Consider the following 27079-nt stretch of genomic DNA (forward strand, 5'->3'; position numbering starts at 1 on the left):
TTTCATCTTATCTCTGGTACCTCGCGTATTTAACCGCTGGCAACCCTAACATGCAGCCAGTTTTTCATTGGCAATCTTATATTATCGTATTTAAAAAAAATTACCTTTGATTTGATATAAAATACATGCATCTATAGTCCGTCCGCTATAACTTTTCCATGCGGTACGATTCATTTTCAATCAAATTAAGTCAAAACACAAAGTGAAACGTACGCCGATGTGTGTGGTATATAATAGTATACAAAATGTATATACACATCGACGTTCGTTTCAATTTAGGTTTTGACTTAGTTTGATTGAAAATGAATCGTACCGCATGGGAAAAGTTATAGCGGACGGACTATACATCATGAACGAATTTTTTTTTCAAAAATGAATTAGGTATTAGTATATGTAGTACCTATATTTTTACTCACGGTTTTTGCTGTAAATTTTAAAGCACCGCTTGGATTGACATGAAACTTGGTATACTCATAGCTAATATGTCAAGGAAAAAAAATAATAATGTGCCGTTGTGCGCTTTTGCCCTGGGGGTAAGTTTCACCCCTTTTCGGGGGTGAAAACATATACGTTCAAAATAAGTCCGGAATTCTATAAACTGACTAATTCTAAGCAACTTTTATTTTATAGAGTTTTTTTACTAACTCAATACTTTTTGAGTTATTTGGGAGTGAATATGTTCATTAAAAAAAAACACGTTTTAGACGATTTTTCGCAAATAATTCGAAAAAAACATTTTTGCAAAAGTCTAGCCTGTAAAAAAGTGAAAAAATAATGTTGTATGCGTGACGTCTCTAGATCTAGTAGAAGCAGAGTTATAGTTAATGAAAAATAGGTTCATATTCGCCAAATTATAAATAGACTATTTCAACGTAAAATATCCAAAAAAATGGAGCATTTTTTGTGGAAAACTCCTTACAACTTTTTTAAAGTGTTTATTTCTATTTTTCTAGCATCAAATGTAAGCAAGTTACGCTCAAAATAAATTTGCTCCCTTTTGTTTTGGCAAAGAAATTCGAGAAAATCGCCCCCCAATTAGCAACTTAAATGAAATTATTCGTTACCGACTCACAAGTTGCTTTACTTATGTTGTGTTTATATGATATATAAGTTTCATCGATTCAAAGTGCTTATTTTTGAAAAAAATTGGTTTTAAAATAAAATTTTTAAAATTTTTAATTTTGAAAGGAAAGTGATGTTTTTCTAAATAACTTTAAAATTATTAGAGATATCTACCAAAAATTTTACACCGAAAAAAAGTAGGTTTTGCTTTTCTGAATATTTTTTATTTTTTTGTTTTTCTATTAGACAAAAATTAGATAAGATTTGGTGTTTCTAAATTTGCAAACACTCGTGATTATGGACTCGTTTAAGCCCTTTAAACTACAGCCCTTAAAAAAAGGACTTTTGAACTGATGAAACTTATGGATCATATAAACAATACATACACGTCTAAAGCAACTTGTGAAGTGCTAACGATTAAGTGCATTTGAGATGCTAATTAGAGGGTGAATTTCCCGATTTATTTACCAAAAAAAGAGACCAACGTTATTTTGAGCGTAACTTGTTTACTTTTAATGCTAGAAATTTTTTTATAAAACCAAAATAAAGCTTTTATTAGGCATTTTAAAAAAGTTGTACTTAATGAATTTTCCCCAAAAAGTGCTTTAATTTTTGGTCATTTCACGTTAAAATATTCGATCTGGAATTAGGCGAATATGAACCTATTTTTAATTAGCTATATCGGTTTCTACTAGGTCTAGAGACCTCATATATATGTACACCATTTTTTTCAATTTTTTTACAGGCTATATTTTGGCTAAGAATGTTGTTTTCGACAAAATATTTACTTTTTGAGTTATTTGCGAAAAACCGTCTAAAACCATGGTTATTTTGTTGAAAAATGAACACTCACTCGCAAATAATTCGAAAAGTATTGACTTGGTGAAAAAACTCTATACAGTGATGAGCGCGCTAATAAACGGCAAAATAACGCAAAAGATGGAAGACATATTATATTGTGAGATAAAAAGAAATGAAACGAGTGTAAGTAGGAGATTTAGCGATAAAAACCCATAAACTTACAGTTTATAGAAAATGTTTATTGTTTCCCACCTTTAGACGTATCAAAGAAGTATGTCAACTAAAACTGTCACTGTCACAGTGGCAGTTGCTAAACTTGTCCAATACGTCTAAAGGTGGAAAACAATAAGTAGAATGTAAATTTATAGGTTTTTATCCTGCAGGTAATTTTTTTATGCTGCAGGTAATAATCAACGGAAAGATCGACGGAAAAAGAGGAATTGGTCGAAAGAAATATTCATGGCTCCGAAACATTCGTCAATGGACTGGCTTATCAGCAGATCAATTGTTACATACCGCACAAGATCGAGAACGATATCGGCAAATTGTTATGGAAGCTACCCACGCCTAAAATTTGGGCACGGTACTTAAAGAAGAAAAAGAACAAAAGTTGCTTAAAATTAGTCAGTTTATTTTTTTTTCTGACTTATTTTGGACGTATGTTTTTCACGAAGAGAAGGGGTAAAACTTACCCCCAGGCAAAAGCACACATCGGCACAACATCACTTTTTTCTTTGACTTGTTAACTATGTCATTGTGTATGCCAAATTTTACGTCAATCCAAGCGGTTCAATTTAGAGTTTTTGCAATATTTTACCGTTAGCAAACGTACTAGTAATTTAATTAAAACTATTTTCGGTCACTTTTTGATGGCAACCTTTTATCAATGTATTTTCCTATTCTTAAATTTATATGAAAACGTGATTTTAATTTAACTAACTAATGAACGTAGTGGTTCTGCAGTGGGATCCCGTACTAAACATTCTAGTCATTCTATATCGCAGTTAGGTATAGATATAGATGATGATGGATCATTAACCACCTCATTATAAGACTGAACTTACTTTGATAACATCCAAGAATACATTATGTTGATAGGTAATTAAAGCTTTCATACTGGCTGGATCAAAATTACAAGTTACCAGTTTTTGTATAGCCCAATCCAAACATCGCAGCGAGCTAGTTCGAGATAATACTGTACTAGCTTTCGGAACGACTTCTCTGATATTTGCTGTTGTACAGGCACTAAATTTGGTCAGTTGTGGAAAGTCTAGTTCATGGCTGAGCTCGTAGTCTGTCCACGTTGTTAGAGTCGTAATGGGACGAGATTGGAATAGAAATAGCTGTCCCTAAAATGTAATGTACATTATACTTTGAATGGATAAATTGTACCCTTTATATCGAATTTAGACCAGGACGGATTTGTGAAAAAGGTCTATTTTTGGATGTGCGAGGTGGCATTCGGATTTTTGCAGATTAAGTTAGGTAACAACTTCAACAATAATAATTAACTTATGCCCCTTCTCAAATATGCCCGGAACATTAATAAAAAAATTAAAATATTTAAAAATTTCGAAAAACATCGATTTTTTTCTACTTTCTTTTATAACTTTAAAACGATTCATTTTGGAACAAAGTCGTAGGGAAATAAAATAAAGATAATTGAATTTTAAACGATAAACGACTAGTTTAAAATGTCTTAAATTATTACCATTTCTGCAAAATAGCAATAAATACAAAATAAGGCGGCAAAATAAGCCTGTTTTATTCAATGTTTTTCAACCACTTTGGTTGCACTTAGAACTTTCGTAATTCGCTTAGAAAATTCTTACAACATACTTAAATCGTTCATAAAATTTCATTAAAATCGACTTGATGGATTTTGCAGAATAATTTTGCAATTTAAGTTTTTTTAAAAAAGTTCAAATTTTTTAAAAACTTTCTGAAGAAAAATTAGACCATTTAGAAGTTTGCTAATTTTTTTACATATAAAGAAGTTCTCTACCTATCTAATACACTTTACAGAATTAAAATCGGATTATTTAAGCGGCCTCAGCACTGTTTTAAATTTATAAACAATTTTTTGGCTTATAAACAAATACAGTGAGAACGTTTGAGTTGGCATAAATTCATTTTCACGAGAATAGGGGTCTCTGGAGATAAATCCCGAAACAGGTCGATTTTTATTTTTAAATTCTAATTTTTTGGTATATATATATCATAATAGTGACGTCATCCATCTGGGCGTGATGACGTAATCGATGATTTTTTTAAATGAGAATGGGTGCCGCGTGATAGCTTAAGCGAAAGCTATTCAATTTTGTATTAACTAATATAAACATTAACATAACTATTTATACAGGTTTTGAATGAAAAAATTTTTTTTTAAATTAAATTAGTTCCAATATTTAGATTACGTCATCAAACCCAGATGGATGTCGTCACTAGTATGATATTTATGCCAAAAAATTATAATTTAAAAATAAAAATCGATCTGTTTCGGGATTTATTTCCAGAGTCTCCCATTCTCAAGAAAATGAATTTATTCCAACTCAAACGTCCTCACTTTATTTGTTTATAAGCCAAAATATTGTTTATAACTTTAAAACAGTGCTGAGACCGCTTAAATAATCCGATTTTAATTCAGTAAAGTGTATTAGATAGGTAGAGAACCTCTTTATATGTAAAAAGAATTAGAAAACTTCTAAATGGTCTAATTTTTGTTCAGAAAGTTTTTAAAAAATTTGAACTTTTTTAAAAAAATTTAGATTGCAAAATTATTATGCAAAATCTATTAGGTCGATTTTAATGAAATTTGGTGGACGGTTTAAGTATGCTGTAAGAATTTTCTAAGTCAATTATGAAGGTTCTAGGTGCAGCCAAAGTGGTTGAAAAACATTGAATAAAAACAGTCTTTTTTGCCCCTTTATTTTCTGTTTATTTAAATTTATTTATTAATGTTCCAGGCATATTTGAGAAGGAGCATAAGTCAATTATCAACGAAAACTTTTCGTTTATAAATTTGCAAAAGTCTGTGTGTTATTGCGTCGCCGCTCCTGCAATACTCAGATCAGATTTTTCGATGGATTATTATGTAGTATTTTCTTCTAAATCCAAATCTGAAAATGGCATTTCGATATTTCTAACCGTCTTCGAGATAATCGACCTCAAAGTCTAAAATGTGACGTCACAATCCGGTTATCTCCTACAGACGCACTAAACGTCAGCTCAAATGGTTGATTAGGAAGTAGGCTACTTTTTTTTTAAATCTCGATTTGCCAAGCATAGGTTATTTACATTTGAGTTTGACACTTCGTGAATGTCAAACTAAATTTTAAATTAAGTATTAATAAAACATCAATGACATTTGATAGTGAATTTAATTATTATATAAAATAAATAAGATGTTCGAAAATACAATTTGAGTATAAATATTTTAAAAGCAATAATTTATTAACAGTTTTAAAAAGGTTTATACCAGTATAAATACGGCCTCCCCTTTATGATAAATGGACTGTTCGATTTGCAAAAAATTAAAATATTATGTATAACCTAGTCGTTCCCTAATCTCGATACAACTGGCTAGTGATTGTAGAAGGTAATTTTTTGTTTTTTGAGAATTTTGCCGAAATTGGCAAAATTACTAATTATTTAGTAATAATTATTAACTATATAGAAATTATTTTTTTGTCGAATTGGCAAAATTATTGACTAAAATCACTAGCCAGTATTGTGTCTGTGTACATCCTTCTAATGGAAAAAATATTTTAAGATTTTTCTCAAATTATGGATACCAAGAACATTTTCATTTATAACTCTTTTATTTTTAATTTGACAAATAAAAGTTATTCTTCATAAAAAGCTCTTCTTGTTCTAAGATTTATAATGCAACCGTGTCCCAAAAGTAGGGGAACGGTCGAATATTTCGCGAACTAAACATCGGATGGAAAAACTGAAAAATACGTGTTCAATCATTTTCAAAAATCTATCCAATGACACCAAACACCAACTCCCACTACACCCCCTGGAGGTGGGGTGGGGGGTAACTTTAAAATCTTAAATGGAAACCCCTAGATTTTCTTGCAGATTTGCATTCGTTACGTAAAAGTAAGCAACTTTTATGCAAGGCATTTTTTCGAACTGTGGATAGATGGCGCTATAATTGGGAAAAACTATTTATCATGATACCATAGGTAAATTATAGAAACGGTCTAATATCTCTAGAAATACACTTTCAAATAAGAAATCAAAAAAACAGGTTTTTAATATTTTTCGAAAACCTATCGATAAACACTAAACATGACCCTCCAACCCACCCCCTGGAGGTGTGGTGGGGGGTAACTTTAAAATCTTAAATAGCAACCCCCACTTTTTATTGCAGATTCGAATTCGTCATGAAAAATTAAGCAATATTTATTCGAAACATTTTTTAAAAATGATGATAGATGGCGCAAATAAATCGTATTTTTCCAATTAAAGCGCCATCTATCAAAAATTCTAAAAAATGTTTCGAATAAATGTTGCTTAGTTTTTCATGACAAATCCGAATCTGTAATAAAAAGTGGGGGTTGCTATTTCATATTTTAAAGTTACCCCCCACCCCACCTCCAGGGGGGTGGGTTGGAGGGTCATGTTTAGTGTTATTCGATAGGTTTTCGAAAAGTATTAAAAAATTTGTTTGGTTTCTCATTTGGAAGTGTATTTCGCGAGATATTAGACCGTTTCTATAATTTACCCATGGTATCAGGATAAATCGTTTTTCCCAATTATAGCGCCATCTATCCACAGTTCGAAAAAATGTCTTGAATAAAAGTTGCTTACTTTTACGTAAGCTTACTTTTACGTAACGAATCCAAATCTGCAAGAAAATCTAGGGGTTTCCATTTGAGATTTTAAAGTTACCCCCCACCCCACCTCCAGGGGGTGTAGTGGAGGTTGGTGTTTGGTGTCATTGGATAGACTTTTGAAAATGATTGAACAGGTATTTTTCAGTTTTTCGATCCGATGTTCAGTTCGCGAAATATTCGACCGTTCCACTACTTTTGGGACAAGTTGTATAACATTTTATTAATTTTATACGAGGTATATAAAAAATATGAATTTCGATCAAGAGTAAACTACCTTTATAGTTCATAACATTTAAATTAGAATGATATAATTGCACATTAAAACATAATTATTAATTCTAAACTACTTTTCATAATAGAAATTTTCCATATTATGAATTAAAATACGTAAATATACAAAGTTTTCGTTATGACAATGCTCGCATTTTCAGCTTGTAATTATTGAAGTTGTCACCTAACTTTATCTGCAAAAATCCGAATGCCGCCTCTCACATCCACCTCAAAACAGATCCGTCCTGGTCTAATTGTTTATTTAAAATATAAACAAAATAAAATACACTCGGACATGTCGATTTTCATTCTATAATAAAATTAGAGTGCCGTGGTTTTTTAAAGAAAAAAAAAAGAAGACGTCTTTAAAGAACTGGAATGGGAAGACATGGGTATCAACATAAACGGAAAGAAACTTAATCACCTCAGGTATTGTGATGACGTTGTTCTTATCACAACCAACCAAGAAGAACTAGCCACAATGCTGACTCAACTAGCACAAGCATCAGAGAATAAATATAAATGACATACAAATGACAGAATAAATATAAATATAAATAACGTAAATATTAAGATTGTTGACGAGTATATTATACCGGGGTCAAATAATCAAAACCAATAAAGAGAACCAAATAATTGAAGTATAAAGAAGAATCAGATTGGGGTGGGCAGTGTTTGGAAAGTTAGGATGGATACTAAAAAGTACAAAGATACAACAGTACCTAAAAACCCGTGCATTTGATCAGTGTATCCTTCCTGTTCTGACGTATGGCTCAGAAACATGGACATTAACAAAGGCAAACATAAACAAAGTAGAAATAACTCAGAGAAAAATGGAAAGATCCATGTTGGGAATACAATTAGAAGAGAGAAAATCAAACAAATGGATAAGAGAGAAAACAAAGGTAAAAATATAAATGAGCACATAACAGGGTTAAAGTTGAGATTTGCGGGCCACAATGCAAGACAGGAAGATAAAAGATGGAATGCTGAAATACAAAACTGGACGCCGTGGACAAGAAGAAGAGGAAGAAGTAGACCTCAGATGCCATGGAAGGACGATATTGTAAAAGCTGCAGGACCTCACTGGAAAAGCGCAGTCAAAGACAGACAGTTATGGAAAGATTTGGGGAAGGCCTATGTCCAAAGTTGGATAGAAATGAGCTAAAGAAGAGAAAGAAGAAGACCGTGGTTTACACGATTGTTCCCCTTTTGTATATCTCTGTATCTCTTGTCTTTTCTAAAGCTATTTTAAAGAAAAATCATGCCAGCGCATCTCCTTGCCGTAACCCTGCTTATGTTTCAAAGGCTTGTATGTAAAGTTCATTCATGGCTTTAAGTGCTGTTTCACATTATAAGAATTTTGAACGTGCGAGGGTTTTCTCGTGCGGTAGTTTTGACGCACTTGTCCTTTTCACACAATAAGAATTGAGTCGCACGAAGATATTTTGCTGTGTTGTTTGGTATATTAGTTTTATTTACACTTTGTGGCTGAGGTCGGTACATGATACAATGTCTGATATGTATCATTACGATGTATCATTACAAATGGGTATTTTTTGTCCCTACTTTTGTCCTAATGTACTGTAATGCGTATTTAATTCATTTGCAATTTCTATTTTGTCCGTTATTATTTCTTATGTTTTTAATTAAAAGTCTTAATTTGTTTTTATACTCGTTGTTTTACTAAGTTATTTGTGGGATTTTGGATTAGCTCATACAATATATGTAATAAACTATTCTAAATGAGAAAATAAGCCCCAATTTAACTAAAAAAGTATTTTATTAATGTTTTGACATCCGATTTGGGCATCGAAACGTTAATAAAATCATTTTTTAGTTAAATTGTGGCTTATTTTCCATTTAGAATAGTTTATTACAAAAATGCCACAAGGAAATGGCTTCAGAACAACATTACAATCTATGTTTTTCATGTACAGAATTTAAAAGACCCTCCGTCATCCACTCGTTTTTAAATGTTGTTCCCCTCGTTTAAATGTTGTTTTTAGATAATTTCACGCAAGACGCGATGACCGCCCTACTCCAGTCTTCCGAGTCGTTTACCCTATAAAACTAAATATAATTTCGTAAAATAAAAGGTATAGTTATATTATATTGAGCGAAATCACATTATAGCGTTGTGGTTACTTTATTGTCGAAGAAAGAGAAATAAGAAGAACCGAGTTCATTGGGTCCATCCTATTAACATAAAAAGATACGATTTATATATTTTTATATTCACACATATTGATGGAACACCCTCTATACTCAACGGTAATTGCAACTATGTAAAATAAAGTTTATTATAATATGCTTAGCAGTTTTAATTACTGTTGTTATCAGTAACATATAATTAATTTTGCTGTGCTTACCAAATGTGTTTTTTTCTTTATCACCTAATTCGTCAAATTCACTGTTAAGTGCACGGTATACACCATTCCAAGCATTTCTCGTCAAGTTTCTATCTTTATATATCCCTATATAATAATGTATAGTGTATAGTATATATAATGTATCGTACAGTGTAAATAAAAATAATATACCAAACAACACAGCAAAATATCTTCGTTCGACTCAATTCGTATTGTGTGAAAAGGACAAGTGCGTCAAAACTACCGTACGAGAAAACCCTCGCGCGTTCAAAATTCTTATAATGTGAATACATGAGCCACCATTGGAATATTGTCGTGCGTTCTAACCCTCGCACGATTAAATTCTTATAATGTGAAACAGCACATATATAATTTAAATCTTAGGACGCTATCACACGCTCACCTAAAGTCAACAAAGAGATGAAACGTAACAATATTAAATTTATGATTTTTTTCTAAGATTTGACGTAGCACAAAAAGCTTGTCAATGTTGAACTATCTGGCCTGAAACCGCTTTGATATTCATCAAGGACTTCTTCCTTGTACATAATTAAATGGCTGTACAGGGTGTTGGAGAATATTTTGTAAATTGTGTTTAGGAGAAATTTTACATTCCAACAAATCTTCTTTTGTGGTCAGCAAACATTATGATTCCAGTGCACCATTTCATTTGCGCAATAGACATGAAATGGCATTTGTTCTTCTTTCAAAGCTATGTTATTATGCTGTAAAATTTTGTTCATCATGCTGTTACCGTTACCACAGTATAATACTAACGAATCAGTAGGGTCACTCTGCGAAAATTCTTGTTCTCTATGTTCCATTCTGGTGATGGCGCACAAAAAATTTTAGTCCTTTGCGCAGATGAATGACAGCTAACTACATTCTACGTTTGCCGTGATTGGTCGTTATCGTCGCGCATTCAAAATTGTGTCTCAGGAGGGGATTGCAAAATTGAAACTGTCAAAATTTGAGAGTGAATTAACTGATTTTTATCATTAAACTGTGCCGTTACCTTCATGTTTGATGAGCTCTGCAGGGACACATTCCACTCCTGCGGAGTTGTTATTTTTAAGACGTTTGATTGCGTCGTAAATAGACAACAAAACTAAACTCAGTGTATACAGCATAGTAAATCCGATACATGGCATATGGGGCGGAAACCATGATACAATAACCCAAGATACGACACGCAGCTTTCTTAATTTCGTTCAGGTCGCGCATGACGTCAAGTTGTGAGTAGATCCTTTACATTTCGAATGCATTTCCATTATGATTTGGGGATTTTACCTTTTAATATCAGTTGTGAAATTTTCGAGAAGTGCTGTTTTGTTTAGTATGATTAAATATAATTATTGAGAACATAATCTAATAATATAAATCAATTACAAACATGATTTCTTATTATTAGGCAAGATACGTCTCATTAGGTATATTATATTATACTGTACAATACACAGCGTTTCTCTCTACTGTTGTTCTGAAGCTATTTTCTTGTAGCATTTTTGTAATTAACTATTTTTAATGGGAAATAAGCCACAATTTTACCAAAAAAATGATTTTATTATCGTTTCGACGTCCAAATCGGATGTCGTTCTCAAAATACAAAAAAAATTTAATGAATTAAACAAAAAGGTTCTTGCTTAGTAAAAAATTCTTCTAATAATTTATTTAATCTGACTCATTTATATCGGCAATTCAGACATAACATATTATACATTTTAAAGTAGAAGACTTTAAAATGATATTGCCAATTTTTCATTCGATTACATGAAATCAACCCCAACTCAAGAATATCCGCCACAAAAAAAATCATAGCATGTGATCTGTCTTTAAAAATACAACCTTAGGTCTTACTATTATTACCGTAAGTATTATACCCGGTGTCCACTTATATTTTCCCCCATTTTAACTGCCTATAACTTCTAAACGGCTTAAGATAGAAATATGCGGTTTTCGCTGAAATGTTTTATTTTAGTAAAAGTTTTGTCTGAATGGACTGAATTTTTTATATCGCTTTTAAATACGAAAAGAAAAATGGCGGATTTTTGAAAAAAACGTTGTTGACTTTTTTTTAACGGAACACCCAGTATATTTTTTTGTAAATTAAAATAAAGGTCATTCACCTATCCAGCGATATAAAGTTTTTTAAAATCGGTTGTCAAATCACTGAGTAATTAATTTTTAAAATGAGCGGTGCAACGTTGATATCACATACCATGTGGTTGTATTTTTAAAGACAGATCACATGCTATGATTTTTTTTGTGACGGATATTCTTGAGTTGGGGTTGATTTCATATAATCGAATGAACAATTGGCAATATCATTTTAAAGTCTCCTACTTTAAAATGTATAATATATGTCTGAATTGCCGATATAAATGAGTCAGATTAAATAAAATATTAGAAGAATTTTTTACTAAGCAACAACATTTTTGTTTAATTCATTAATATTTTTTGTATTTTGACAACAACATCCGATTTGGACGTCGAAACGTTAATAAAATTATTTTTTAGTAAAAACATTTATAGAGAGAAGTCAACTCAGTTGGTGGGGTCATCTTCAGAGAATGGATCAGACAAAACCGGTGAAAGAAATTTGGCAGGCAAAAACGCAAAGAAGAAAGAAGAAAGGTAGACCACGACAAACCTGGGATAGAACACTAGGCAACATAATCGAGAAAAGGGGAACAACGTGGATAGAAGCAAGGAGGCTGGCTAAAAATAAGAAGGAATGGGTCAAATTTGTACATAATATAAATGTATAGCAGTTATTAGTTAAATTTAAGATTAAGTTGTTTTTGTATTATAATGTAACATAATGTAATACATTGTCGCCTTACACCACTATGTGGTAAAAAGGTTTTTTTTTTTGAAAATATATATATCTTTTAGTAAAATTGTGGCTTATTTCCCATTAAAAAGAGTTAGTTGCTCTCTACCAGAATCCACTTTGCCTTTTCCCGCTTGGGCTAAATTTTGGGATGGAATAGCTTTTTTAATGGAATGGATGGAATAGCATTGAAAATTTTTAAGAGAATAAATATCCAAGCAGCTCGTGTTTCAGATTGCGTTCATAATCGTCGCTGTTACAATGTGTTAAACAGATACGAGCGTTGTTAAACTTAAAATTGTCTGCACGTTTACGTTTACATAATTGTTTTCACACACATCGTACTTTTTTGTCTTTTGGGAAACTAAAAAACTTGATATTCGTATCGAAACCTTGTGATTGATTGTCCACATTACAACCAAACATGGCACACCTCATTTTTAATAAAAGTTTAACAAATTATAAGTAAAATTCACCTTAAACAAAAAAATGAACACCGTTTACTATACGACCACACTGAATTTAATGCTGTTCTACTCACAGAGTGACGTAGCCACGTAGGCCCCGCCCACCGACTCCATGTCTTATCTTCAGTTATTGTATCATGGGCGGAAACATGGATTGTGCAAAAGAAACATAAATCAATAATAAACGCGACCGAGATGAAACACATGAGAAGAATAGCTGGAGTTACGAAGTTTGATAGAGTCAGAAATGAAGATATAAGAAGAGATCTGAAACAAGAACCGATATTGAGAAAGATCGAAAACAAACAGTTGAGCTGGTTTGGCCACATACAACGAATGTAGCAAAAGCGGCTAACAAAGAAGGTACATGAAGTCAAAATGGGAAGCAAAAGAAGAAAGGGAAGACCGAGGAAAACATGGACGGACCAAATCCAGGATATAGGTGAAAAGTGAGACACGACTATAAGAAACATGTAGAACCTGGCCACCAATAGAAGTGCATGGAAGAACTGAATAGCAGGCGGAACCCTACATCCGACGCCCTGAAGGGAACAAAGGATTACTAGAAAGAAGAAGAAGATTGCGTCTCTCATTCATCCCAATATTGAAGCAGGTTCTACGTGTGTATCATTTCTTGGTCTTTGGGATGACATATCATTTTTCAATTCTGTTCTAAGCAGTTCTATGAAGTGCTCAACCCATCTGCTTTGTACTGCGTCACTGGTACTAACTACTATAATATACCCTATTCCACGAACATACGCCTGTTTTGGATTATTTTGACAATGAATATTTTACTGTGCAAAATAAGAAGAACGAAAGTAAATTGCAAATTACATTGTTGTTTATTGGAAAAATTATTAGCGCCATTTACTTTCGTACTTCTTATGTTTCACAGTAAAATATTCGTTGTCGAAGTAATCCAAAGCAGGCGTATGTTCGTGGAATGGCGCATATGTCCGTTTTTATCACTACACATCGTCAGCCGTGTAATATTAGAAACATCAATCTACACGTAAATCATAAGACGATAGAACGGGTTTAGAATTATAACTATTTAGGGACAAACATTAATGAAACAAACGATTATACCAAAGAAATCAGAATTAGAATAGAAAAGGCTAGAAGTGCATTCAATAATATGAAACAAATATTATGTAGTAGAGACCTCAGCCTAAATCTTAGAAAACGAGTACTAAAGTGTTATGTATTTTCTGTTATTTTGTATGGTGTGGAGACATGGACTCTTAATAAACAATGTCTCAATAGATTGGAAACATATGAAATGTGGACATATCGCAGAATGCTGATAATCTTCTGGACAGACAGAATAACCAATGCAGAAGTTTGGCAAATGGGTTACGTTCCCGCAGTCATCACATCGAAAGCAAAAACCAATGAAGAAATACTAAGAAGAATAGAGAACAGCGGGAAGATACTGGATTCCATATAAGAAAACTGCAATACTTGGGTCATATAACACGTAGTGGCAGATAATAACTCCTAAAATTTATAATGCAGGAAAAGATTCAAGGAAGGCGCAGCACAGGTAGAAGAAAAATATCCTGGCTGAGAAATCTCAGAGAATGGTTTGGATGCAGCTCAACTGTGAACTTTTTCGGGCTGTAGTGTCAAAAGTTAGAATAGCAATTATGATTGACAACGTTCGTCGCAAAGATGGCACGTAAAGAAGAAGAAGAGGTCGTTAGCGGTTTAAAATTCCACACAGAACTCAATGCATAAGTACATTTAAAAGCTATTGAATATTGCATTGTCATCGAGTTCCTAGCTACTCTGAAAATTTAATATCTCTAGCTAGTCGGGAAGTATGTTTAAAATCAATTGCAAGATTTTTCCCGGACAAAGTGACAAAGAGACAGACAAAGAACAGGCGAAGTATATAAATACGTGGTAAAAATAACATTGAGAAAATGTCATTAAAATAACTACGCTATAATATATTAGTATAGATGAAACTGAGAGAAAACACGTAATACTTACATTATAAAATCCCCATTCAATATCTCTTGGATTTCCAAACGCTTTTTCTAGAATCAATCCAACTTTTCCTAACTTAATTGCCTGTTCATCATTTAAACTGAAAATATCTTCTTGTGTAGTAGCTTCTTGTAATCCCTCTTCAGTTAAAGTTAATACTTTATTTTTAGTACCCAAAATTTTGCTTTCGACTTGAATGTTATTGCTTTTGTTTAAAATGTATGTGTCAGGATCCGAATCGCCAGATACAACAGTCTAAAAAGATGAAATAGAATTACGGAAGAAAATAGGAAGGTCTAACATACAGAATGCATTATTCAAAATAATATACACTACAGTGGAACCCCGATAAGTCGGCCCCCGATAATCCGGAAGTCCGGCTAACCCGGACCGATTTCATCAGATAAACCTTTTGATTTTCAGTATTTTGTATTTTGACAACGACACCTGATTTGGGCGTCGAAATGTTAATAAAATTATTTTTCAATTTAATTTTGGCTTATTTCCTATCAAAATACATAGTTAATTATCAGATAAACATTTCAGCAATAAAAATGTATGTAATATAATATTTGAGAGATAATGTGTATTTGTGTAATTTGAACTATAGGATAGTAAAAATGACTCATGGCACACACCGCGCCGGCAGAAACAACAGACACCTGTCTGTAGTATTACTTTATATATTTCAAACAGCATTGTTTAAAAAGACAAAGACCATTTAAACAATTCTTTTTCAAACAATGGTCTTTAGTTTTCACTGTTCTTAAATAACATCACATCGATTGTGACTGTATTGTGTGTAGTACAGTCTTGTATATTGTTCGCTTCCGTTTGCTTACGTTTGTGTTTGCGTGTTTTTAGTAATTTAGATGTGTAGGTACTGTGCATATTTATATATATTTCATGTTATTTCAATTCTAACAGAGTTTATCTGTAAGTATACCGTATTTTATTAATTTTTACCATATTCTCCGGCTAACCCGGATCGGCCGCGGTAACGATTACTCCGAGTTATCGAGGTTCCACTGTAATTTAAATCTAGAGACCTTCCTTATTAGAACCATTCTCTGTTAAAATCCTGAATATCTGCCTTCTAAAATTTACAGGGCATAGAGACGACGAAAATAGAAAACGGAAAGGATTCTACAATATTCAATAACATTCCGTTTTTCTTCATCTAGGAAAAGTTACAAGAAATGGTTCTTAGTACTCACAATCTGAGTAAAGATAGAAATGAATTAAAGGTAATTTATGTTTTATTTCGATTCAGAGGCAAGGCATAATTTGCAGACATCTAACTCTGTTTCTAGTATAACCTTCGTCAGTACAGATGCTTGCCTGCCTCTGAATCAACTTTCTATTTATATTTTCGTCATATCTATGCCTTGTAAATTGTAGAAGGCCGAGATTTAGCATGTTAATATATAATGGTTCTAATAAGGAAGGTTTCTAGATTTAAATTACTGTATATAATTTTTAATAATGTATGCTGTACTTGAGACCTTCCTATAATATATGATCGGTTCATAACGTTCTAAGACCTCTTCCGATTCCCAATCGCCATTGTTCGCTATCGTAGCACATGTCTTTGTTCAAGCCTCTTTCTCTGATTTCCCTATGAATTCCTTCTATCCAGCTTTTCCCAGGCCTTATTTTTTTCCGCCGTCCTTTTTGTGCCCATCGTAGCACTTGCTGGGGTAATCTGTCGTCTTCTGTACGTTGTACGTGGCCAAACCATCTAGGTTGCTTTGTTTTAATATCGTCCATTATTGTATACTTTACATCCATTATCTCCAATATTCTTGTATTTCTGATTTTATGTATTCTTGATATACCAGCAGCTCTTCTTCAGAAGTCCATTTCAATTGTTCTGAGCATATTTTCGGATTTTTCTTTAAGTGGCCAAACTTCGCTGCTATATGTTATAATGCTCTTAACAATGCTGTTATAGATGTTATGTTTATTTTCTTTGGAGATACTTTGGTCCCATAGGATTTTGTTCAATAATGCGATAGCTTTCCTTCCCTGTGTGCACCTTTGTTGTATATTCTTGTCCAATGTTCCATCTTGTGAAATTTTAAGACCCAAGTAGTTATGTTCATGACAGTGATTAATAGTTATTTCATTTTCCAATGCTAGATCCTGCTGTATACCTCCAACGCACATAAAATATATTCCATTTTCTTGGTATTCACTTCTAAATCCCAGTTCAGGTACTCTTCTATGATTTTGCGGGTCAAGTATTCAATATCGTGATAATCCTGGGCCATAAGAATCTGAAAATCCGCAAAACATAGAGTGTATAGCATGTTATCATCATTTAGCGGTATATCTATATTCTTACATTTCATTTTCCAGGATTTAAAAACTTGCTCCAAATATATTTTAAATAGCGTCGGCGATAGACAGCAGTCCTGTTTACGACCCTTATTCAGTTCAAATCCTGACGAGCTTAACTATTACTATATTATTATGCTATATATGGTGGTACAGATTTTTTACAGCTTTAATGAGGTTCAGTCTGATGTTAGTTTTTTTTAAGGCTTCCCAAAGTTTACTTTGTGGTACAGTGTCGTATGCTTTTTTTAAGTCTATGTACACCAAATGAAGTTCTTGATTGTGGGCTATTTGTTTGTCTATATTAACTGTGTTACATAATATAGGTGGTCAGTGGTGGATCTGCCAGCGCGGAATCCGGCTTGCTCTTCTGCCTCTAAGTCTTTGTATTTTTCTTTTATTTTTAATAATTTTTCCGTAAACTTGCTGATGGTGCTTGTGACAGATATTCCCTGGTAATTATCGCATATATTTTTACTGCCTTTCTTGTGTATTGTAGAGATCACAGACAATTGCCATTCTTTTGGTGTGACTTCACCATCCATACATCTATTAAATAGATCTCTTAGGTATTCATACAAGGTGTTGCTACCATATTTGAGCAGTTCTGGTGCTATATCGCCAAGCCCTGACGCTTTTATATTTTTTAGGGATTTGCATGCACTTCGTACTTCTTCCAGTTTTAGCCGAATAGGTGAGCCACTGACAGTTATATTAAAACTTTCGTGATCTTCGTTTTAAAAAAAATCTTCTCTATTTTTTACTAGTAACTGCTTCAAATAACCGTCCCAATTTTCCAGAGTAATCGGTGGTATTATATCCCTTTTGGTATCTTCCTACAAAAGGTATCTTCCTACTTTGAGACCTACGTACTTTCTTTAATAGATGTCCCGGCAGCGTCCTCAAAGGGGATTTCAATCTATTTTTGAAATTTCCCTTAAATAGGTAATTTGGTTTTGTGTTGATTCAGAGGCGGGCAAGCATCTGTACTGACGAAGGTTATACCAGAAACCGCGCTGTCTGCAGATTATGCCTTGCCTCTAAATCGAAATAAAACATAAATTGTCTTTAATTCACAGAATTACGGAAATTTAAACCATGTTAAATGTATCTACCTGAAATTAAACACTTGCTATTCTATCATCAGACTTGATTATGCTCAGTGAACTCATACAAATTCAGACCAGTCATGTTTAGAATCTGTCCTGAAGACCGAAGCCATGGAAAAAGGTTATATGTATTATATCTCGACGAAGATAACAACATATAACGTAGCCAAAATTACTAATGTAGACAAAATTTTGGCCCAAACAAATTTGTATGTATGTATAGCGTCAACAGGCCTTTTAGGCCCATTGCTGGGTGGACAACTTTCGTCGTTTTCTATTCTTAGCTATCAGCTTCCAATCTTTGATTCCCAACTCACTGACACCTTCCATCACTGCATCTCTCAATTTCCTTCTTGGTATCCCTTTCTTTCTTTGCCCTCAACTGCTATCTAACCAATATTCTTAACTTGTATTCCTCCTGCATCCTTGCTAGATAACCGAGCCATTCTAGTCTGCGTTTTCTCACTATTTTTGATATCGGTGGATTAGTACAGAGTTGGTACACTTCGTTGGTTCGTTCGTCATCTCCATTCTCCCTCTACTACTTTTTCGCCAAATATTCTGCGAACTATATTTCTTTCCCAGGCTTCCAATCTATTCTCTATGGTTTTATTCATAGTCCATCTCTCGGTACCGTACACCATTGTGGGTCTAATTATCGTTTTGTATACTCTTATTTTTGTATTATGCGATATTTTTTAGTCTTAATTATTTTGTTCATATCCACAGCCCATATATTACTCTTGGTCAGTCTTAACTAGATTTCTACTTCTTTTTTACTACATGTCTGATCGATAAGTGTACCTATCCAAATATTTACATAATATATATTCGTCGATCCGCTCAAACTCTACTCTAATTCATCCTCCATATCTAATTTAAAGTATCTCCTGGTGTTTTTCCCTTACTCTTCGAAATTTCCATGTTCTTGCACTATCACTATCCCGAAACAGTCTTTTTGCCGTACCTACTTGCCAATTCTTCTTCACTTCTTGCAATGAAAACCATACCATCAGCATACGCCAAGTATTTATGCTCCTTGTAGAAATGAGTTCCGGACATCTTTATCCCTCACAATTTTTTTCCAGAGCTTTATTGAATAACAAAGTGGACAATGGGTCTCCTTGACGAATCCCTTTTTTCACTTCGAATTTTTCTGAGACTGTACTTGCATTTCACAGCACAAATGGTTTTCTAAATATCATTCTTACTAATCTTATTTATATCTCATTTTATTATTTTTTTTGGTACTCGGTACTCTTCTAGCCTTTCAACATATTACTTTATTTCTGTCTATTGTATCGTAAGCAGCCTTGTAATCAATGAACATTATTTTTGTGCTGGAATGTTGTATTCATAGCAATTGATCAGGATTTTTTTCAAGATAAAAATTTGTTCAGTTGTTTATCTTCCCTTACGAAATCCTCTCTAATATTATCCTAGAGTCTTTTCTAGTCGTTTTTTGATTAGTTTGGCGAACATTTTGTATATTACCTCTAACAAGGATATTCTTCTATAGTTTGCGCATTCAGTTCTATTTTCTTTTTTGTATATAGGCATTATAATGGACCTGTTCCAATCTTGGGGAATTTCTTCAGCGTCCCATACTCTTACTATTAACTCGCTAATTTAGTTTCGTAAGACCTCTCCTTCTTATTTCAAGTTCTCTGTCACAATGTCACCCTCGCCGTAGCTTTTGTGATTTTTCATATCTTTTATGATTTCTTCAGTTTCTTCTTTTGTAGGATTTGGGAATTCCTCTCCTACCGTTTGAGGTTCAAGAATGGCTAATCCGCCATTTAGCAACTCATCCGAAATATTCTTTCCATCTGTCACATATTTGGTTTTCGTCCACCATCAGCTTTCCTTGCTTATCTTTTTACGCATGGTTCTTCCCTGATATCCAGTTTTAATGTATTTTACCTTTCTGTAGAAACAAAATTGTATTATTAGTAAAAATATCGCATCTTTAAAAATATTAGTACATTTGGATGTTGAGAGGTGACTCATATTCTTTGTAGAAATTGCTTGAAAATAACTCATGTAATAATATTTGTGTTTTCCTCCCACTTAAAAAGGTCCGGAACATTGTTTAAATAATCAAAATGTCAAAAAATGACGGAAAAATTTCGATTTTTTTCTTGGTTTTTTGATTATAACTTTAAAAGTATTCATTTCCCAGAAAAGTTGCACTGACATAAAAGTTGCGTAATTAAATTTACTACAATATACTATAAGTTAAGAATTTTAAAAATTGTCACCCTTGTTGGACAATAGCAATAATTGCTAAAAAACCATAGAAAAACAAGTATTCGCATTTTAGGTTTTTCAACCATTTGTGCTATACTTAGGAACTTAATATTTCACCAAGAAAAACTTTATGAAGCAGTAAAACAATACTGTAAATTTCATTACGATCGGTTTAATAGATTTTGAAAAATAAATTTTGCAATCCAGCTTTCGCAAAAAAATTCAATTTTTGCAAAATATTGCAGGTCTGAAAATAAGCAGACATCAAGTTGAATTTTCTTCTACATATAAGAATACGGTACCATTCATTTGCAATTTGCAAAATTAAAATCGGTTAACTACCACGACGCCAGGAATTTTTTAAGTAAACACTAGTTTTTGGTGCTACGCGCAGGACAGAGGACCTTTGATAATGATTGATAAATTTTAATTTTTAGTACATTTCGATATAAATAAATAAATTTGTTTATTGCAAAATAAAAACACATACTCTGTTCTTTGAAATAACACTTTTTTAGCAAAAACTTTCTTTGTTCATATATTTTAACTTATAGAATGAAAGTTTATTATTTTTAAACTAATGCAATTGTTTAAAAAATATTTCAAAAACAATAATCAAATCCGTTTGATATTTGTGGTATTAAAATATTAAAATACAACAAAATATAGAGAAAATAATATATTAAATAAAGTTTGGAAGAACTTTTGGTGGATATCAACTTGTGTGAATCAAATACCGCTGTCCTGCGCGTAGCACCAAAAATTAATGTTTATTTTAAAAAATTTCTGACGCCGTGGTAGTTAACCGATTTTAATTTTGCAAGTTGCAAATGAAAGGTATATTCTTCTATATTCAAAAAAAAATTCAACTTGCTATCTGCTTTATTTTCAGTCCTGCAATATTTTGAAAAAGTGAATTTTTTTTGCCAAAGCTGGATTGCAAAATTTATTTTGCAAAATGTATTGAACCGATCTGAACGAAATTTACAGTATTGTTTTACTATATCATAAAGTTTTTCCGAGTAAAATATAAAGGTCCTAAGTGTAGAATAAATGGTTGAAAAACGTAAAATGCGAGTACTTGTTTTTTTATGGTTTTTTCGCAATTATTGCTATATTGCAGCAAGTGTGATAATTTTTAAAATTTTTATCCAATCCTCTATTGTGGGAAATTTAATTATGCAACTTTTATGTCAAAAAACAAAAAACGAAGATAAAAATCGAATTTTTCCTTCATTTGTTGATATTTTGATTATTTAAACAATGTTCCGGATCTTTTTGAGTGGGAGGATAACTCAATTATTATTATATGAGTTATTTCCAAGCAATTTCTGCAAAAAAAAATATGAATCACCTCTCAACATCCATCTCAAAACAGATGCGCCCTGGACCATATGTATTAATTATAATTTAACAAAGATGTCTTACCTCTCCTAGTCCAAAGTTTGAAGTAATGACCATCTGAGATGGATTACAAGTAGAAGGATGACATGTAAAAAGTACTCCTGCACTGTCTGCTTTTACCATTTTTTGTATCACAACTGCCATACTTGTAACAACGGGAACACCATGCTGCCTAAAGGTTTATTTAAATCAATAAGAACAATCACTAAAGCTGCGTTAACAAATATGCAAAAATAACTTCAGAACCTGAGTATCTAAAGAGTCATTAATTCCTCTGGATTAATTAGAAATTAAAAATGCTATGTATAAAATTTACTTACCATCTATACTGCACACTTTGGTAAGTATATAAAGATGCCCAACAAGCCTGGATAGCTTCTAAGATCTGTTCGTGTGACTGGCAACCTAAGAAAGTTTCATTTTGTCCAGCTGATGAAAATTGTTCCGAGTCTTCACCAACAGCAGAAGATCTCACTGCCCAACTTACCCGATCAGCTTCGTTTGGGTACTTTTGTAGCTGTAAGATGATTTGTTGTTTGAGATTTTCTGGAAATGTTTGGGTTTTAAAGCATTTGACCGTCCTTAAAAGTTATGAAAAAACATCAGTTTCTCTATGTATACAAATAAAGGGAATTAGTAACTCTGATATAATATTACACAATGGTTATATACTTAAGATAATATATTGATATACCTCTTGCATGCATCTTCAAGCTTTCCTTCTCTTTTTCCACAACAAATATCACTGAGTGAATTTATTTCTCGTAGTAGTTCGCCTTTAATATAAAGATCGTAAGCATTTACTGTTATGATAAAGCCATCTGGAATCTTAAACTGAAACACAAAAAAAATTTCAAAGTAAAACTGTCGAAAAAAACTATAATCTATTCACATTCAATCAAAAACATCCCAAAGAATTCAGCGTAAACACAATCTATCTTCCCTTTACTTCCTCTACCTATAATAGTCCAGGGTAATAAGGTTTTTACCATGACACTTGAACAGCCAGGGTACTGAAGCATTTTTTCGACAGGTAATACCTATAAGAGCAAATTGTAACTATTTCCTGCGTAGGATCTGGCGGCCATTTTCATTTATAAACAATTAAGTGTAAAAAATGGCATTTTTCACTTTTTTTTTCAAAGCAATGGAAAACAGGGGAACTTATGTTTTTTTTAGTACAAATATCTTCGATATTATGGAAAACGCTTTAAAATGACGTATTAGAAAGTTTGATATACTCATTTATTGTTAATATAATTGCGAAAATAGGTCGGAATTGAAAAAAAATATTTTCGCAATAACTGTTGTAAAAATCAGTGTACAACTTTGAAATTTTTGTCAAATAAGGGTTCTTTGGTGAGTAATATGTGATAAAAAATTTAAAGCGATTCATTCAATTGTTTCAATTTTATTCAAATTGTTTATCCCAGAGAGCATTTTTTTGCAATAGCATAAAGCAGAAGAAAATGACGTTAGAACCATTCCATAGATGTCAAATGAAAGAGCATGAGCTATATTTTCAACTTGGTTTAAAAAAAGTGAATAAAAAATGCATTTATTAGTAATAAATAATAATGCAAAAGTATCGTAAATCTTTCCTTATAAACTTTTTAATTTGGTTATATAAAAAATTATAGATATTTATTACAATTTTTTATCAATTATGATAGAGATAACATTACTTGGTAGTTGTGCACTTAAAACAGGGTAAAAAAGTTAATTTTTTTGGAAAAAGTTATTCAAAAAGTCTATAAAGAAAAATTGACGATACTTTTGCATAATTATTTATTACTAATAAATGCATTTTTTATTAACTTTGTTAAACCATGTTGAAAATGTAGCTCATGCTTTTTCATTTGACACCTGTGGAATAGTTCTAACATCCTCTTTTTCTGACTTATGTTATTGCAAAATAAAATGCTCTCTGGAATAAACAATTTGAATAAAATTTTAACAATTGAATGAATCGCTTTGAAATTTTGATCACATATTAAGAACCAAAGAACCCTTATTTGACAAAAATTTCAAAGCTGTATACAACAGTTATTGAGAAAATATTTTTTCTTGCAATTCCGACCTTTTTGAACTTTGTAATACGTCATTTTAAAACGTTTTCCATAATCTTGAAGATATTTGTACTAAAAAGATCATAAGTTTCACTGTTTTCCGTTGATTTGAAAAAAATGGGGAAAATGCCATTTTTCGACAGTTAATTGTTTATAAATAAAAATGGCCGCCAGATCCTACGCAGGAAATAGTTATAATTTGTCCCTATAGGTATTACCTGTCGAAAAACCGCTTCAGTAGCGTGGCTGCTGAAGTGTCACGAACAGGGTATATTATTGTCTTATTACCCTGGCCTACTATAGCTATTGCATATGAGGCTGTTTACAGCATAACATGTTTGCCGTTTACAACAGACCAGTCGACAGTTATTGTTATTAATATAACTTCTTCAGTGGTGTCTATTTTTTTCATTGCTGTTTTGATTTGTCCGTTCCACTATTATAGTGTATGGCATCCTCTTTTCCTCCTGTTTGGTTTCCTCACACTTCCTTCGCATATGTTCATTTAGTATGATACAATTGATCCAAATAATGGCATAACCCAGACATCCAAAGTGAAAGTTATCCTCCAACACCAAACTGTTCTATATGGTCCACATAATGCCCAGAAAAAATTCACACCATTTTGAGCGTCGGGGTTGGGGGTTAGGGGGGAGAAATCGGTAAATTCGTAGTCTTTTACGTTTTTCGTCAATATTTCTAAAACTATGCGGTTTAGTATGAACAACCTTCTATACAAAAATGTTCTAAATCAAATTTGAAATAAGAAAGGCCCTATACATATTCCTTCTAAAATGAACGGTTCCAAAGTTAGGTAAGTAGTATAGTATAATTGGTCCAAAAAAAGACCTGACTCAGACATCCAAAGTAAAAGTTTTCCTCCAACAATAAATTGTTCTATATTGTCCACATATTGTTCAGAAAAAAGTCACACCATTTTGAGCGTCGGGTTTGGAGGGGAGAGAGGGGAGAAATCGGTAAATTCGTAGTTTTTTACGTTTTTCGTCAATATTTCCAAAACTATGCTTTAGGGTAAACAATGTTCTATACTAAAATGTTCTACATAAAATTTAAAACAAAAAAGGTCCTATACATAATTGTTATAAAACAGCGGTTCTGCAGTTACGGAGGGTGAAAAGTGGAGGTTTTCGATACTTTTTATATTATTTGGGCAATTGATGATGATTTTGGGTGGTGAGGTTGACGTTTCTTCAAGGGCTTATCACTAACATACCATCGGCCACTGAAATAGCAAAACACAATCATGTTAAAGAAAATTTCTTTCATGGGTAATAATATTATAAATTGCCCAAAAAATATAAAAAGTATCGAAAACCTCCACTTTTCACCCTCCGTAACTCTGGAACCGTTGATTTTTATAACAATTATGTATAAAACCTTTTTTGTTTTAAATTTTATGTAGAATATTTTTGTGTAGAACATAGTTTACACTAAAGCACAGTTTTAGAAATATTGACGAAAAACTTAAAAAAAAAACTGTTAATTTACCGACTTCTCCCCCATCTCCCTCTCAAACCGGACGCTCAAAATGGTGTAACTTTTTACTGAACAATATGTGGGTCATATAGAACAATTTGGTGTTGGATGAAAACTTCTACTTTGGATGTCTGGGATAGGCCTTTTTGGACCAATTATACTATACTACCTCCGTAACTTTGGAACCGTTCATTTTAGAAGGATTATGTATAGGGCCTTTTTTATTTCAAATTTAATGTAGAACATTTTTGTATAGAAGGTTTTTCATGCTAAACCACATAGTTTTAGAAATATTATTGACGAAAAAAAACTAAGAATTTACCGATTTCTCCCCCTCTCCCCCAGCCCAAACACGACGCTCAAAATGGTGTAACTTTTTCTGAACATTATGTGGACCAAATAGAAACAATATTTGGTGTTGGAGGATAACTTTCACTTTGTATGTCTGGGTTTGGGTCTAGTTATACCTTACTAATTCTAAAGTATGTAATTCGTTTTTCTATTTCGTCATTTAGTTTCTCCTTCACATTCATTAGTTCTCTAAATCGATCATTTCACACTGTCTCCATCAGTGTTAGTCTGCAGCTTCTTGTCCAAAACATTATTTCCATTGCATTTATTCTTTATTTCATTCTTTTATTTGTCACTCCCGTCTCTGAGCCGTAAAATGAGCAGTTTTAATTATTTAATATTTAGTTCTGCTTGTCATATTATGATCACCCCATAATCTAGTGTAATGAGTGTCGTATTATTGTCTTTCCTTTTTTTATTTTCGTTTAATCCATATCTTTCTCCTATGGCGCTATAGCCGTAGTCGGGCCGTAGCCTTCCCCTTCTTCTTCTTCTTCTTCTTGTGCCACTCCTATCGGAGATTGGAAATCATCAAGGCTACCCTGACCTTGTTTACAGCTGACCTAAAAAGTTCATTAGTGGTGCAGCCAATTACTCTCTCAAATTCCGCAACCATGACATTTTTCTACGGCCTGGATTCCGTTTTCCTTCTATTTTTCCTTGCATTATATTCTGAAGTAATGCGTATTTATGACCTCTCATCAGGTAACCCAAATATTCGAGTTTTCTTCGTTTTATCGTTAACAAAATTTCTGGGTCTCTTCCTATCCTTCGTATTACTTCAAGGTTTGTGATTCTTTCAACCCAACTTATCTTCAGCATTCGACGGTAGCACCACATCTCGAAACTTTCAATATTTTTTATGTTGTCTGTTTGAGAGTCCAGGAATCTACACTGTATAATAGCGTGTTAAATACGTAGAATCTTAGCATTCTTAATCGTAGAGGGATGCTTATATCTCTGTTGCAGAAGAATTTTCTCATCTTTATGAAGGTGGCCCTGGCAATTTCGATACGTCTTTTTATTTTATTGTTTTGGTCTCCAGTTTCGTTTATTAAAGTTCCCAAGTATTTGTAACTTGATACCTTTTCAATTTGAATGCCGTTTATACTAATATGTGCTGGTTGTGTCATAATTTTACTAAAGACCATATACTTGGTTTTTTTGATATTAATGTTTATGCTATAATTGTTGCAAGCAATATTTATGTTTGTAAGTAATCGTTGTAATTCTTCTACTGTTCTTGCAACTAGTACAGTATCGTCCGCATATCGAATATTATTTACAACCTCTCCATTGATTACGATTCGTTCATTTGCTTGCAAAAAAGCTTCCTGGCAGATGCTTTCACTATATACATTAAATAGCACTGGTGACAAAATGCATCCCTGTCGTACTCCTCTACGTAT

The 27079-nt window shown here is 32.6% G+C and overlaps 1 protein-coding gene across 3 annotated transcripts in view; it reads right to left on the reverse strand.

The window, feature by feature from the left end:
- LOC114349493 (uncharacterized phosphotransferase YvkC) overlaps nucleotides 1–27079 on the reverse strand; it is a 118587-nt gene that overhangs the window by 36306 nt on the left and 55202 nt on the right. For all 3 annotated transcript variants that reach the window (XM_050643850.1, XM_050643848.1, XM_050643849.1), the window contains exons 9-13: nucleotides 22448–22587; nucleotides 22074–22334; nucleotides 21778–21925; nucleotides 14654–14905; nucleotides 2928–3212 (exon numbers count right to left, since the gene is read on the reverse strand). In XM_050643850.1, coding sequence (XP_050499807.1) covers nucleotides 2928–3212; nucleotides 14654–14905; nucleotides 21778–21925; nucleotides 22074–22334; nucleotides 22448–22587 — 1086 coding nt within the window. The remainder of the gene's footprint in view (nucleotides 1–2927; nucleotides 3213–14653; nucleotides 14906–21777; nucleotides 21926–22073; nucleotides 22335–22447; nucleotides 22588–27079) is intronic.

This window comes from Diabrotica virgifera, chromosome 2 (assembly GCF_917563875.1).
Source record: "Diabrotica virgifera virgifera chromosome 2, PGI_DIABVI_V3a".
Classification (NCBI taxonomy): Eukaryota; Metazoa; Arthropoda; class Insecta; order Coleoptera; family Chrysomelidae; genus Diabrotica; species Diabrotica virgifera.